The sequence below is a fragment of the Callorhinchus milii genome, unplaced genomic scaffold (genome assembly GCF_018977255.1).
Source record: "Callorhinchus milii isolate IMCB2004 unplaced genomic scaffold, IMCB_Cmil_1.0 Scaffold5, whole genome shotgun sequence".
Taxonomy (NCBI): domain Eukaryota; kingdom Metazoa; phylum Chordata; class Chondrichthyes; order Chimaeriformes; family Callorhinchidae; genus Callorhinchus; species Callorhinchus milii.
The window spans coordinates 54060407-54076557 of record NW_024704746.1 but is presented as its reverse complement, the minus strand read 5'-3'; the positions used below and the strand labels follow the sequence as shown (position 1 = coordinate 54076557).

Here is a 16151-nt window from a genome sequence, read left to right as displayed (position 1 = left end):
CACTATGACACATGGTGACTGTCAGGCTGGAGCCGTCGGTATTTCTTTTGGAAATGAGTGATCATCAAGGTGATGAGGGCTATTGCTGACCAGGAAGTCTTAGACTGATTCTGTCTGAGGGCTGATAGCATGAGCTCAATGATTGATGATGTAGGCAAGGACTTTATTGCTTCTACAGCTGAGATTGTAGGGAAACAAAGCTGCAACCTGCAAGGCACTCATCCCTGAAGAAGGACACTGTCAAACTACCATAAAGGGAAAGGTGAAAGTAAAGGGCCTTTAAAGTGGTTTTGAAAGCTTCCTAGGGGCAAGGTAGAACTGCAGCAAAGGAAACTTACAACTAAGTTGTAAGTTTTAGTTCTCATTTTTCTAATATTCTCCAAAACTGAGATCAATAATAATAATACTTGCATTTGCATTGCGCCTCATCACATCTTTGAGATGTCTCAAAGTGCTTCATAGAATATACTGTAAAATGAATTAACTGTAAATTTTTTGGACGAAATACGGTAGCAGTGTCCTACAAACAGTCATGGATTGAGTGACCCAATTTTTTTAAAAAAGGGATTATTATCCTCGGAAAAGCGTTCCGCCAATCAACTAACAACTGGGTTCCTACTTATTACTAAGTAAACAAAGGCATACAGAGTAAGGAAATCTGCCTAATGTTTCACTCTTCCCAGGAATTAAACCCAGGTCCTCTTGCTTGCAAGGCGAGTGCTCTAACCACTAAACTACAGGACTCCAGAATGGGTCAAATGGAGGCGCAACTCTATAACAATAATAATCCTTGCATTTGATACAGTGCTTTTCACGTCTTCTCGACATCTCAAAGCGCTTCACAGAATAGACTGTAAAGTGAATTGACCATATACTTGTGGGCGAAAATGATCCCATACCTTTCTTCTGCTGCCTGAATTCTGTCGTCAGTCATGGCTGGAGGGGAAATTGGGCTTGTGCCAATGTTGGACAAGCCCGGTGTTCTACAACTGACCCACAAGGTATCCTTGGGGTCTAGAGAGAGCATTATGTACAATTGCCATCTGACCCAACAGGCTGTAGCAGAGATCCGTCTGCGTAGAGGATGGAAGAGTTTGTGAGAGGCATGGAAAGATTGAAGGCCTTAACCACCCAGTCGGTTGGGAAGAAGTGGCCTCGACACTACGGAGCCTTGCTAATGTCAAGGCAGCAGGTGCAAATGGCATTAATGCTGAGTTCCTAAAAGCTGCTCGGAGGAGGGGGAGGATTGTAGAATGGTGAGGATCTTACAGATCTAAGACAGGAACCTCTAACTCACCTCAGAGCTGCCCTCCTAGCACTAGTCAACGGGACTCTCTTTGAGGCACGCATTCTGTCAGTGTTCCAAAGTATGATCATGATTTCTATCCACAAGAAGGGTGACCCTAGTGAGATCAAGAACTGAAGAGGAATTTCCCTGAATTCAGTGGATCTTGAAGTGACACTTTAGATAGTCACTGCATTTTTATTGCATACATTGGAGGCTCATGGTTTGATCAGGAAGAAGCAGGCTGGTTTCTGTTCTCCTGAAACCTTGGGCAAGTTTCCTTACCTCACACGCCTAATAATAATCCTTCCAAAAACAAAACAATAATAAATTGGTTATTTTCAATCCACAACTGTTTGTGGGACGCTGCTGTGCACAATTGACGCCGCGTTTCGACCACAAATGTACAATCAATTCACTTTATAGCATATTCTGTGAAGCACTTTGAGACGTCTAGAAGACATGAAAAGTGCTATATCAAATGCAAGGATTATTATTATTATTATTGACGTCTGCAAGGCCCTTTGGTCTAGTGCCTTATGAAGCTCTCATGTAAAACTAGGTGTCATGGCCAAATCTTGGGTTCCATCCACAATGTGTATTCCAGCTCCAAGATCCATGTAAGAGTGACGGAGTTCCATTCTCCAATTACATACAACATCAATGAAAAACCTTTTGCCACTGAGACAATTCCTCTTAAAAGGGGATAAGGCTGCCCATTACCACCCACCCTGTTCAATGTGTTCATCAACGACTTGTTGTATGACATTGAGGAAGACAGCCTTGGTTTACAGGGCTTTCTGACAGGATAATAGTACGTCTGTTCGCAGATGATATTGTACTGCTGACTCACGTGGGGATATTTTGCATGGCACCTGCCATTTTGAACACTGGGCCAACTTGGTTGCCCCCGAGTGTGGAATCATGATTCTGCATGGCTCAAGGATATTGATTGGAAGATACAAGGGGCATTGGTCTCAATAGTTGATACTTATCAATATTAGGGGTTGTGGTGTGACATTGACACTGTCCTTCAGGACCTGAAGGATTGTGCAGTGAAGTGCACTCTGGTTGCATTTGTCTCTCTTCAGGAACAATAAGATCCCAATGCAGGTGAAGATCGTGGCACATAAAACCTGTGCGCAAACAGTCCTCTCTTATGGGCTGGCCTAGCTGCAGTCAGAAAGATGGTGGCAATGCTCTCACACATTTCTTGATGAGCTGTGTTGTCCACCAAGAAGTTCCTGGTAAATGCCATCCACCTAGTGAATACTCAAAGCCACGCTTGTTAGATGTCAAATGACCAACAATGACTTTCCTCCTTACAGAGGTAAATTGTGTCTTCTTGGAGCTGAACTGACTCCAATGTGACATTTTAGCAATCAAGCTCACCCTCTGTGGCAATCTCTAGTTCAGTTCTTGAGCCAGGCGGGTCCACAGTACTCCAAAGCCCTGCTGATCGGCAAGACCTGGAAGATCAGGGACTACTTCCACTCAGGTCCTGTTAACCCTGAAAGCCAAATCCCTAATGGTCCTAGCTGGATAAGCAGTGTTAAACTTTTGGCTCCATGACCCTTCGTCAGAACTGCAGCATGTTGGGAGGGAGAGGCTTTTAAGGGCTAACAGAGAGGTGGAAGGTAGGGCCAGGTAAACAAAGGAGAAAATGGGTTGGGGACAAGGGATGGTGGGTTAAAGAGGTGTTAGTGATCAAAACAAAGGAGGGATTGCAACAAAGCAGGAGAATGGAGGTGTTAAGACTACAGAACAAAGGGTGGAAATTGCAACAAAACAGGCAGACCGGAGAGAGAAAAGGTGTGTCTGTGATCAAGATGATGTTGTAATGGGTTGGGCGGAAGAGGATGATCCTCAGTGTTAGGGGAATGATGGAAGGATGAGATTGGTCTTCATTCAACAACAAAACAATTTGCATTCATATAACACCCTTCTCACAGGGCAAGATCTTGTAGCATTTAACAGTGGCAGAGCTTGACACTGACCCAGGTAGAGGAGAGAGATGACCATAAGCATGGTCAAAGAGCGTGATCTGAAAATGGGGAATGAGGGGGCAAGGCAGAGGGATTGAGTTTGAAAGTTTCGGGGCATAGTAGCTGAAAGATGGTGGAACGGAAGGGATAATGGACAAGTTGGAGGCCAGACCCAGCCGAGCGGAGGCAGCAGATGGTGGAGTGAGAATAATTATGTCAGAAAGCTAGGCAATACCAGAACATGAAGGGATTTGTAGATGAGTATGAGGATCTTGAAGTCAATCTGTTCTGTGATAGGGAGCCAGTGAAGCCTGGCGAGGATTGGTGTAAATGAGGCTATGGAGTTTAGCGTGGATGCGAATATGGGGGTTTTGAATCAGTTAGATTTTGTGTATGGTGGAGCTGGGGAGACTGGTGAGGAGGACATTGGAGGACGAGGTGGGAGGTGCTGAAATTGTGGATGAGCATTTCAGATGCATTAGGTACGGTTGGGTGCGGGCAATATGACAGAGATGGGTAATATGTCGGAGGAAAGCGTTTTGGTCCAGAGGAGAGGTAGGAAGAACAGCTGGTGATTGAACCTGATGCCTAAGTTCCGCACAGATTCAGTAAGCCTGAGGGATAGGCTGAGGAGGTCAGAGCCGCAGGAGAGAAGTGATGGGAGCCAAGGAGTATGGCTTCCATCTTGTCAACATTGAGCTGCAGGAAGTCTGTGCTTATTCAGGCCTTGATGTTAGACAAACAAGCTGCCAGAACTTTAGCAGATCTGGAGTCACAGGGGAAAGAAGAAGTAGATCTCGGTGTCATCCACATAGATGTGGCAGTTGACCCCGTGTCTGTGGATGACATCACTCAGAAGGAGCATGTAAATAAGGAAAAGAAAGGGGACAAGGATGGAGTCTTGATGTACGCCACAGGTGACTTGGCAGGGGTAGGAGGAAAAATATTTGCAGATACAAAGTAATGATGGTTGGTTAAGCAGGTCTTAAACCAGGCAAATGTGGTCCCACTGAGGTGGTTGAGGGAGGAGAGGCAATGGAGGAGGATGGAATGATCATTTAAGTCAAACGCAATGGAGAGGTCCAGGAGGACTAGGAGGAAGGTCATCATTAATGACTTTGACGAGCCCTCTCTGTACTATGGCTAGTACTGGATTGGAGGGTGAGGTGTGAGTGAAGTTGCTTTGCAACGTGTTTCAGAACTTTAGCAAGGAAAGGCAATTTAGAAATGGGCAAGAAGTTTGTAAGGTTCGAGGGTTTTTTTGAGGAGAGAAGTGACAACAGTGGTTTTGAGGGGAAGTAGGTCAGAGCCTAAGGAGAGGGACTAGTTGACTAAGTCAGCCAGCAGGGGTCAGAGGAGTGGGAGTGTTGTTGAGTGGGTTGAGGTAGGAGGTTCATGGCTTCATGTAAGTGAAGATGGTTGAGGACAAGTAAAGAGAAATGGAGGCCGATCTTTTGATGGCCTTTTACATTGTTTGTCTGAATGGGAAAGGGTTTTGGAGGTTAAAGCTGGGTTTGTGGTTTTGCAGGGCTGTTGTCAGCTCCATCACTAGTTTTCTTGAGGAGGAAAATATAGTTGGAAAAAATCAGCAACAAACCTAATAGAATTTTTGGAGGGGGAAATAAAGATGCAGAGGGATTTTCAGAATTTCAGAAGGCTTTTGACAAGATACCACACAAAAGACTTTGGCTAAGGTTAGGGCATATGGGATGAAAGAAGCAGTTGAATGGATAGAGATGTGGCTACAGAAGAGTAAACAAAGAGTAGAAGTTAAGAGAAATTCCTGAAATTGGATGGATGTGGTGAGTGGTGTTCCCTGGGGATCTGGTTCTGGGACCATTACTTTCTCATAATATCAATGATTTGGATCTAGGAGTAGAGGGAGAAATCTGAAAGTTAGCAAATGATACAAAGATAGGAGAATCACAATAATAATAATAATAATAATAGTCCTTGCATTTGGTATAACATCGGAAGGACAAAGTGCTTTGCATGATTAACTGTGAAATGGTGTAGCTCTGTATTTGTAGGTGAATACAGCAGCAAAGGCCCACATACAGCCATGAAATGAATGACCAATTTTCTTTTTGGGGATTGTTGGCCTGGACTCCTTTCTCTTTTTGAAAAGTGACTTGACATTTTTAATGGGTACCAGGTTTAACATAAAGAGCGAGGAGGACCAAAAATGGAGTCCTGTAGCTCAGTGGTTAGAGCATTCGCTTTGCAAGCGAGAGACCTGGGTTTAATTCCAGGCAGGGCGAAACCTTGGGCAAGTTTCCTTACTCCACACGCCTAATAATAATCCCTCCAAAATAAATACAATAATAAATTGGTCATTTTCAGTCTACGACTGTTTGTGGGACATTGCTGTGCGCAATTGGCTGCCACGTTCGCCCACAAATATACAGTCAATTCACTTTACAGTGTATTCTGTGAAGCGCTTTGGGACGTCCTCCCGACGTGAAAAGCGCTATATCACATGCAAGGATTATTATTATTATTAAAATAAAATACAATAAATTAGATAGGATAGATATTGATAGGATGGCAGAGAGAGTTCAGTGGGAAAAAGTGTGAGGTAGTTCATTTTGGGAGGAAAACCATAGGAAGAAAGTATAACTCAAAGGTGGCAAATCTTAAAGGAGTAGATGAACAGAGGGATCTAGGAGTGCAGATTTAGAGGTCACTAAAGAAGGTGAGCCTCCATAAGGTCATTAAAAAATGCCAATGGGTTTTAGGGTTTGTAGCTGGGGGAATACAGTACAAGGATAAAAATCATGTTGAATCTGTACAAAACAATGGTCAGGCCACATTGGAATACTGTGTGCAGTTTTAGGCTCTTCATTACAGGAAAGATGTTAAGGCGCTGGAGGTGTTGAAGAGAAGATTAACCATAATGTTGCCTGGATTGAGGAAATGCAGTTATAGGAAAGGCTTAATAAACTGGGGCTTTTTTTTTTGGAACTCAGACTTCGAGATAATGGGAGGCTTAGATAAGGTGGACAGGCAGAGATTATTTCAGGTGGTCGGGGTTGTGAGGGTGGGAGGTGGGGAGTGATGGGTAGGAACTTGGGGGCATTAAAGTTTTTTGATTGGGATTCCAGAACAGAGATTAGGAGGAAAATTTTAACAACGGGAGCGGTGTGGAATTTTCTGTCAGTCTCAGCAACCATGTGCACATTCAAACAAGGCTGGACACATGGTTAAGAGAGAAACAATTGAGAGAAATGGGAGAAAAAGCCAGGATATGGGACTAGATAGGATCTCGGGTGGGCACTCATGTGGAGTATAAATACCAGCTGGATGGATGGGCCAAATGACCTGTTTCTGAGCTGTACCTTCTACTTATTCTTTACAGCTCATGTGTGTATCAATGTCATCCCCTTTAAGTACATTACAGCGCTGGAAACAATTAAACATATTGTTTAATTGTTTAATTAAACAGACACCCTGGAACAAGATCACAAGATCAATTCAGATGAAGAAGGTCTTTCAAACCACATGATCTCCTCCAGAATCCCCACCCGAATGTCCTCCCATCACAGTGTCAAGCTGTTTCTTAAATGAGTCCCAGTGTCGTTGGACACTAGGGATTAGCTGGTAACCTGTTCCAGTCATTAATTACCCTCTGGGTAAAGAAATACTTCCTGGTGTGAGTCCTGAAATTGCCCTTTCCAACTGTAAACCTGTGTCATTTTGTCCTGCTATCTCATTCCATTTAGAATCTTACAAAAGAGTGCTGTAGGAACACTTACCTGTCAAAAAACATCACTCAGCAATCCACGTTTCAGATTACCCTGGGAGATAACTTGAAAGAATCAAGTCTTGAATGAGGCATTTTACTGTCTGCAAACTTTAATCTAAATGACGTGTGTGTATAATAATAATAATAATAATCCTTGCATTTGATATAGCGCTTTTCACGTCTTCTAGACAACAAGGTTACATTTGTATAGCGCCTTTCACGTTGGTCGGGGTCGAGCTGGGGTCGGGGGGGATGGAGGGGAGGGGGTGGCCGATGGCATGGTCGAAGAGGAAGGTCTTGAGGCGGGACTTGAAGGAGGCTAAGGAGGGGGCGAGGCGAGGTGACTGGGGGATGGAATTCCAGAGGTTGGGGGCAGAGTGGCTGAAGGCTTTCCCACCAATGGTGGGGTGGGTGCGTTGGGGCACGTGAAGCAGGCCAGAGCCGGCTGATTGGAGGGAACGGGCGGGTTGGTAGGAGGTCGCATAGAAATCTCAAAGTGCTTCACAGAATATACTGTAAAGTGAATATACTGTAAAGTGAATTGACTGTATATGTGGGTGAAACGCGGCAGCCAATTGCGCACAGCAGTGTCCCACAAACAGTTGTGAATTGAAGTGACCAATTTTATTATTGTTGCTTTTTGGGGGGGATTATTATCAGGCATGGAGTAAGGAAACTTGCCCAAGGGTGTGCCCTGCCGGGAATCAAACCCAGGTCTCTATATATAGATCTATAGATATGTAGATATAGATTTGGAAACGAATCCAATCTCCCAAAGTCAAACTCATTATTTATGGTAACCAAAAGTGAAGCCCCTGCTTCAGACAAAGAAGAAGCAGATTGATGTTTTCCCACATTCGAAAGTGAATTGAGATCCTGGAGATGAGACGACTGAAACGATACGGTGGTATGTGACGGAGATAAACCCTGTGACTGCTTTTATGATTATTGGCACTCAACCTACAGAGTATATAAAGGAGCTGACAAGGGCTGGACTTCAATCAGGCTTGAATAGAGTTTCAGTGATAATCGAGCACCGGTTGCTGTTTTCGTGAAAGAAGCATGAAATGTCTCACCCTGCTCAATAAGCAGACTCTGGAGATAAATTTGGAAACCTCAGAGGCAAAGAGTGAGGCTTGTTGACCCCTCACCTCCTTGAGTTCCTCCCTGACGTTGGCACACTCGACCTGCCACCGAAGCAGGCTCTGTAGTCTGGTCTGGAGTCGGGACATGTCTGGCTCTGGTGAACTGTACACCCTTGCGAACTGCTTAATCCATTACTTAACCATATCCCACCAGTCTAGTCTGTGGAGGAGTAATAGAAGTCCCCTAAGCTTTGCCAGCCTTAGTATTGTTTCCTCAACTCGTCCATATTTTCAGGGGGTTAGCAGCTTCGCATTTAATTTCCACATCCTTTTGCCTGTCCTGGGGTCTTCCTGCAAGTGTGGTCGGCTGAGACATGCTCATGTTTCTTCTTTCAGAAAGCGAACAGAGGCAGCTCTGCGATTGCTGGATTGAGGGATGAGATGGGCTTTGTACACATGGCGCAGGGAGACATATAGGGGATCTCAAGATCCTATTATGCCGAACTTACCATGAGAAGCCCATGGAAAGCAAGGCCTCCCGCGACTTTCTGTCGGCCATCACCGAGGTACTGGATGGGAGCACCTGGAATACCTGGAGCTCCCGTCTAGCACCTCTCTCTGGACGAGGTGACCAGGGCATTCAAAGCCCTCCAGACCATTAATACCCTCAGTGGCGATGGCCTCCCTGTAGAGATCTACTCAGCTCTGTGGGACATGATAGGCCCAGATCTGCTGGGAGCATACAAAAGTATGCTGCTGGCAGGGAGCATGACAAACTTCATGGGAAAAGGCATAGTCACCCTCCTCCATAAGCAGAAGGGGAAAAGGAGATTAAGAACTGGCGGCCGATTACGCTGCTCAATGTAACTTAAGATCCTGGCCAAGGCAATCTTACAACATTGTGGACCCATGCACAATCACCCTGTGGTCCGTGCAGGATTTGATGAGGACCGTCAGGTAAGAGGAGTGATGGACCTGATAGGGAGGTATCCCAGGAGATGGTCAGACTCGTCTGGCAGAATGCCTCATCACCATCCTTGTTCAACAAACATCAGGACACAGCCTGGCTGACAATAAACAGGGCGTTCCACGTCAGGTCTTTCCTTGTTGCCACAACATGCTGCCCTCAGGATGGCTATGGAGGTGAGGAGATGGTGGAACACCTCCTACTGGAGTGCAAGTACGCAAAGGCCGTCTGAAAACAGATGAACTGGCTGCTTTTGTGATTCGCCCCGGGGACCCGCTGTCACATCACTCAGTGCTGTCCAGTCTCTTCCCGGGGACACCTGGCAAGACTGACATCGAGTGCACCTGGAGGATCATCAACTCAGTGAAGGTGGCCCTTGTTGTTGCCTGAAACCAGTTGGTGTACCGGCATAACACTATGTCAGAGAGGAGGGGGAGACAAGCAACTCCCCAACCTCCAACACCTCCTCGGAAGAAGAGGAAGAGTCTGACTGCTTACAGCAAGCATGAGGACAGTGAACGGAGCATGGACGACTCCCTTCCTCAACAACAACCGGGAAAGAAGAACAGTGGCAGGGCTGGCAAGAGGGCACAGAACACGAGAAAGAAGACACGGTAAAAGCTCTGAGAATCCAAACAGAGACACCCCTGCCCCGTCAAGAGACAGCCCCCACCTCAGTCACTGAGAAATCTCCCCCAGTCACGGAGACCTTCCCCCATTCACTGAGATACACCTCCCAGCCACTGAGACACCCGTCCCCGTCACTGAGACACCCACCCAGTCACTGAGACACTCACCCAGTCAATGAGACAACTCCCCCCACCCCATCACTAAGAAACTCCCACTCCAGTCACTGAGATGCCCCTCTCCCCTGTCACTGAGACACCTGGCCTCAGTCAATGAGACACATCCCCCACCACAGTCATTGAGAAACCGCTCCCAGTCACTGAGACACCTTCAGCCCATCAAGGAACAGCTCCCCGCCTGCCCCAGCCACTGAGACACCCAGTCACTGAGACACATCCCACCACTCCCCCCCAGTCATTGAGAAACCGCTCCCAGACACTGAGCTACCGACCACCGTCTCTGAGACATCACTCCCCCTCCCTCATTACTGAGATGCACCCCCCCACCCCGGCACTGAGATACACCCTCCCAGTGACTGAGACACCAGACACCTGAGACACCTCAGTCCTTGAGAAACCGCCCACAGTCACTGAGACACCCACCCAGTCACTGAGACCCCCCACCACTCCAGTCGCTGAGAACCCCCCCAACCACTGAGACCTCCTTCCCCCAGTCACAGTGAGAACTCCCCCAAGTCAGGCTGAAACTCAAACCCCACCCCAGCACTGAGACGCCTGGCCTCAGTCACTGAGACACCATCCCACAATCTGAGTCACTGAGATACACTCACCTAATGACTGAGACACAACTCCCACCTCAGTCCTTGAGAAACTGCCCCCAGTCACTGAGACCCTCTTCCCCCGGTCACAGTGACACCCCCATCCCAGTCACTGACACACCACTCCGCCCCCCCAGTCACTGAGAAACCATTCTCGGTCACTGAGACACCACCCCCATCACAAAGACACCCCCCCAAGTCACTGAGATCCCCCCCAGACACTGAGATCCCCCCCATCCCTGAGACACCCCCTCCCCCAGTCACTGATACGCATCCTCCCACCCCAGCACTGAGACACCAAGCCTTAGTCGCTGAGACACCACCCCCCACTCTGCATAACTGAGATACACCCAGTCACTGAAACACCACTCCCACCTTGAGAGACTGCCCCCAGTCACTGAGACACCGCTCACCATCACTAGGACACCCACACCCCCCCTAGTCACAGTGACACTGCCCATGCCCACCGTCACTGAAACACCCTCAACCACCAGTCACTGAGACGTGTCCCCCCACCACCCCGGCATTGAGACGCCACCTCCTTCCCTCACAGTCACTGAGATACACCACCCCCCCCATCAATGAGACACCACACCCCCTCAGTCATTGAGAAACCGCCCCCAGTCACTGAGCACCCTCAGCCCCCCCAGTCACTAAGACACCCGGCCTCAGTCACTGGGACAGCACCCCCACCTCCCAGTCGCTGAGATACACCCCCCCCAGTCACTGTGACACCCCCAGAGACACCACCTTACCCTTAGTCATTGAGAAACCGCTCCCAGTCACTCAAACAACCCTCTGTTACTAAAACTCTTCCCCCCCCCCCCCCATCACTGAGAACCTCTCCCCCCCCATTTACTGAGACACCTGGCCTCCGTCACTGGGACATGACCCCCACCTTCCAGTGACTGAGACACACAAGCCCAGTCACTGAGACAACCCCCTCCTCCCCGTCACTGAGACGCCCCGTCAATGAGACACCCTCCCAGTCACTTATACACCCACGCCCCAGTCACTGAGACACCCCCGCCCTGTCAAGAGTCAGCATCACCATACCCTGTCTAGTCATTCAGACATCACCCCAACAGTCACTAAGACACCCCACCCATCACTGAGACCCTCCCCAGTCACTGAAACACCCTGCAGTCATTGAGATACCCCTCCCAGTCATTGTGACACCACACCCACCATTGAGACACTTCCTACCCCTCAATCATTGAGAAACCACTGCCAGTCATTGAGAGAACCCTGCATCACTAAAACTTTCCCCCTCCAGTCACTGAGAACCCCCACCCCATCACTGAGAAACCGCCCTCATTTACCCGGCCTCAGTCACTGGGACACCACCCCCACTTCCCAATCATTGAGAGACATGTTTCCAGTAACTGAGGTACACACCACCCATCACCGAGACACCACCCCCAGGCACTGAGACACCCATGCCCCCATCCCACCCAGTCACTGAGACACCTATGCCCCCATCCCACCCAGTCACTGAGACACCCATGCCCCCATCCTACCCAGTCACTGAGACCTTCCCCCAGTCACTGAGATACACATGCCCCCAGTCACTCAGACACTGTGACACACTCCCGTTCACTGAGAAACCCCACCAGTCACTGAGATACCACCCCCACCAACCCCCCCTCCACTGAGATACCACCTCCCCCCTCAGTCATTGACAAACCGCTCCCAGTCACTGAGACAACCCCCCCCCCCGTCACTAAAACTCTCCCTCTCCAGTCACTGACCACCCCCCGTCACTGAGACAACACCCCCCCCTCACCCATGACACACCTGGCCTCAGTCACTGAGACACCCCACCCAGTCACTGAGACCTTACCCCAGTAGCTGAGATACATCCCCTCAGTCACTGAGATACACCCTCCCCCCCTCAGTCACTATGACACGCTCCCGGTCACTGAGACTCCACCCCGCCCCACTGTAACACCACCTCCCCCTCAGTCATGAGAAACTTCTCCCAGTCACTGAGACAACCCCCACCCCCCCCCAGTCACTGAGACACACATTCCCAGTCACTGAGACAACCCTCTCTCCTCAGTCACTGTGACACGCCCCTATTCACTGAGACAGCCCACCAGTCACTGAAACACACGCCCCTCACTGAGACACCACCTCCCCCTCAGTCATTGAGAAACCGCACCCAGTTACTGAGACTCTTCCCCCCCATTTACTGAGACACCTGGCGTCAGTCATTGGAACACCACCCCCACCCCCCATCACTGAGACACACACTCCCAAACACTGAGACAGCCCCCCCTCCCCTCAGTCACTGAGACACACCCCTTCCCCCAGTCACCGAGACCCCCCTCTCCCCACCAGTCATTGAGACACACACCCCCAGGTCACTAAGACAACCGGCCTGAGTCAGTGAGACACCCCCCAACCCCAAGTCACTGAGACCCCCCCCCCAGTCACTGAGACCCCCCCCAGTCACTGAGACACCCCCTCCACCAGTCACTGGGACACCACTCCCAAACACTGAGACCCTCTTCCCAATCATTGAGACATCCCCCACAGTCATTGAAGTCATTGTTGAAATATACCGACTATCATCAGGGTGCCTTGATATATTTCAAACAGCAACCGAATGTTCCAAAAGGTTTGATAATTAAATGGGTAAAAGTAGCTTTGCTGGACAGGCTGAGGTTAGCTTCTGATTACATTTTATATTTTCCTGGGAAGATGTTCACTCCTCTGAGATAATCAGCAATTGAGTGCTTGAGCATAGATATAAGAACAATGGACCACAGAAAGAAAAGGCTGCAGCCTCAGATACTTGCCTATCTCAAAGCTGAGAAACAAGCAGGCTGTGGAAGGCTGCCCAGAATTTGTTCATATCTCTCTCTGCACAGCAGCCTATGAAGGATGGGGGCTATCTCTGTGACAAGGGGAGGTGGAGTAAGAAACACATGAAAGATGCAACTTTGAAATAGTTGGAGATGTGTAGAGGGTCAGCACGCTTCCTAGTGGAATCAATATCAATTCTACTGTATCTATGTATATGTACAGGTGGAGGAAATTTACTTCCAGTAAGAAAGTGACCATGAAAAGTGAAAAGGAGGAGTAATGAGTAGTATGTTTTTGGCTCTGTTTGCTAGGCAGAGAAGTAATAACAGTAGTAGTGGCTGGTCCATTTGAAACCCAAAAGTCAGGTTAGGCAGTACGAGTGATGTGCTGGGTTAGTCGCTGATTGTTTCTGTCAAGTTTACAGGAGCCACTCTGTGATTTGTGTAACCATTGTCGGTTAAATATTGCTGTGTGTAACTGGTTGGGTCCGACGGTTTACTTGGCACCAGTCTCTATGAAGTGTTGGTATTCCCAAGAGTCAGTTGGACCTGAGATTTTTCCAGGGGCTGATCTTTTCTGTGTGTTGAAGTGTGGTTACAGGTTTACTGTTTCGTCGGGGGTACGGAACGGTGCCTGAGCTTGTGTTGTCGTCCTTGTATTACCTGATCTATATACTTTGTCGTGTTTAGTATTATAACAGTGTATGTCATAAAGTTAAGTATGGATAGTAAGCTTTGCTGTTGGTTTTAGACAATAAACATTATACTCTTACCACCGCCTGTCAAATTATTAACACCAGTCACTGAGACCCGCTGTCACTGAGACACACCCCCTCAGTCACTGTTGGTCTTTAAAATGCTGAGAGACATCCAGTCAAACAAGAAGAAATCGCATATATATATAGTGGCTTGCATGTCAGAAAGTCCCAAAGCACCGGACAGTTGAGAGATTTAGCTCTCGTCCAAAACTTGATGCCTGACAGGCAATTGGCCATGACAGCAGTGGTCCTGGAGTTGAGGGTGGAGATAGAGACAGAGTTGGGTGTCATTTGCATACATATGGAAGTTAACCTGCAAACCTGTGAGTGACATCATCAAACAGGAGCAATTGTTAAAAGAGAAGACTGAAGACAGAGAGCCCTGAGGAACGCCGCATGTCACAGTGCAGACAGGAGGAGAAGAAGCCGCTGGCAGATATGAAGTAGAGATGTTGGGATAGATAGACAAAGATAGAACCATGAAGGAGGAGCTGAGAGGATATACAGATAATACAGACATCAAACTGTAAGCACAGAAATAAAAGCGAAAGGGCTAAATATGCCTTCAGAAATTAAAACTTCCCTGTAAACATATAGATATGTGGAACAATCAGCTTATTATGAGAATTAATACATTTGTCAGGGATTGAGAGTGAAGGGCATGATAGTTTCAATGCTGCTTTAGATGAGAGGATGTAATGATTCTTAATGCAAAGCACGTTAGTAAGATTCTTTATTATCAACTCAAAGCCTCCAATCTACTAACTACACACCACCAACTATACACTGATGCCAATTTGTTCTACACCCAGTGTCCTTTTGTACTTCCTGTCTTTATCTCATTGGCTCTTTCATAATTGCTCTTTAATTCTTAAAAGGGATATGCTGCAGGGAGTGCGACTATAGTGGTTTGCAAGCCACGCTGAGGCCAGGCAGTACTGGAGTGGACAGAGCTGCAGCTCACGCAGCACGTGCTCACTGGTGTGAATCCCAGTCTGTGCTGAGTTTGCTGCTCAAAGCTGCTTGGGTAAGTGAAACCAGCAACGGCTCCTTCCCTGTTCCTGCTCGCTCTGCAGTGCCCTCTATTGGTTGTGTGTGTCTATATTGATGTGTATATATATCGGAGTGGGTGAAAGAGACAGCGAGGTTGATCACTGTCAAGGCTCAAATAGCTATAATGGCCACTCCGGCTGCTACTGGAGGACAAGCAGCTCCCACGGAATTCAACTCCAGTGAAAAGCCAGGCCGGGGGCAGAGAGAATCCCAGGCCGGGGGCAGAGAGAATCCCAGGCCGGGGGCAGAGAGAATCCCAGGCCAGGGGCAGAGAGAATCCCAGGCCGGGGGTAGAGAGGCGTTGCCAGTACGACAACAACAACATTACATTTGTATAGCGCCTTTCACGTCGGGAGGACGTCCCAAGGTGTTGGAGTATAGAGGAAATTAGAAAAATAGACATTAAATTTATAAAAGCACACAAGTCAGACTGCCTTTGGTGGAGAGAGCGCTGAAGTGAATGTTGTGTATATGGATTTTGGCACTGCAGATATATCTGTGAGGAATATCAGGAGATCAAGTGGACTGGGCAGGTTCAGGATCTGAGGATAACCTCATTGGGTGGAGTGACCCTGGCTCAATCTATCCAAAGTCGTGATTTTATTCCTTTTTTAAAAAAAGTTATCATTTATGGGTGGGATTTATCAAAAAAAATTATCCCCTGTACCCAATTAAAGTATTATCAAGCAGCTCAACTCAGGATCAGACCTAATCTAAACCATGCTTCTGGTGACGAGGACAAAATGAGAAGTAACCGGTGCTCTGGGCTTCCAAGTAACTGGCTACACAGCAGCGTCAGCCACACCTCCTGTCAGAGACAGGTTGCTTTTCAGCCCATTGGTATGCATGGGAGCATCCAGCCTGGACTGCATCATCACCTTCAAACGCTGTGGAGAGACAAGAGATCGGAATGTAAGAAAACCCAACTGCGATCATGAAAAATAATCATATGAGAGGTTCAGGTGAAGATAATCTTTTGGCCCATCTCAGCCCCATTCAGATCCTTTCAGAATCTCAACCCAAACATTCCCCTATCAAAACATCACACTTGTTCTTAA

The 16151-nt window shown here is 47.8% G+C and overlaps 1 protein-coding gene across 2 annotated transcripts in view; it reads right to left on the bottom strand.

Annotated features, from left to right (window-relative positions):
- Window positions 1–14757: 14757 nt before the first annotated feature.
- Window positions 14758–16151, bottom strand: part of LOC103186241 (sodium- and chloride-dependent GABA transporter 1-like) — a 31556-nt gene continuing 30162 nt past the window's right edge. For both annotated transcript variants that reach the window (XM_007905144.2, XM_042335012.1), the window contains one exon: window positions 14758–15980. In XM_007905144.2, coding sequence (XP_007903335.1) covers window positions 15876–15980 — 105 coding nt within the window. In that variant the 3' untranslated portion in view covers window positions 14758–15875. The remainder of the gene's footprint in view (window positions 15981–16151) is intronic.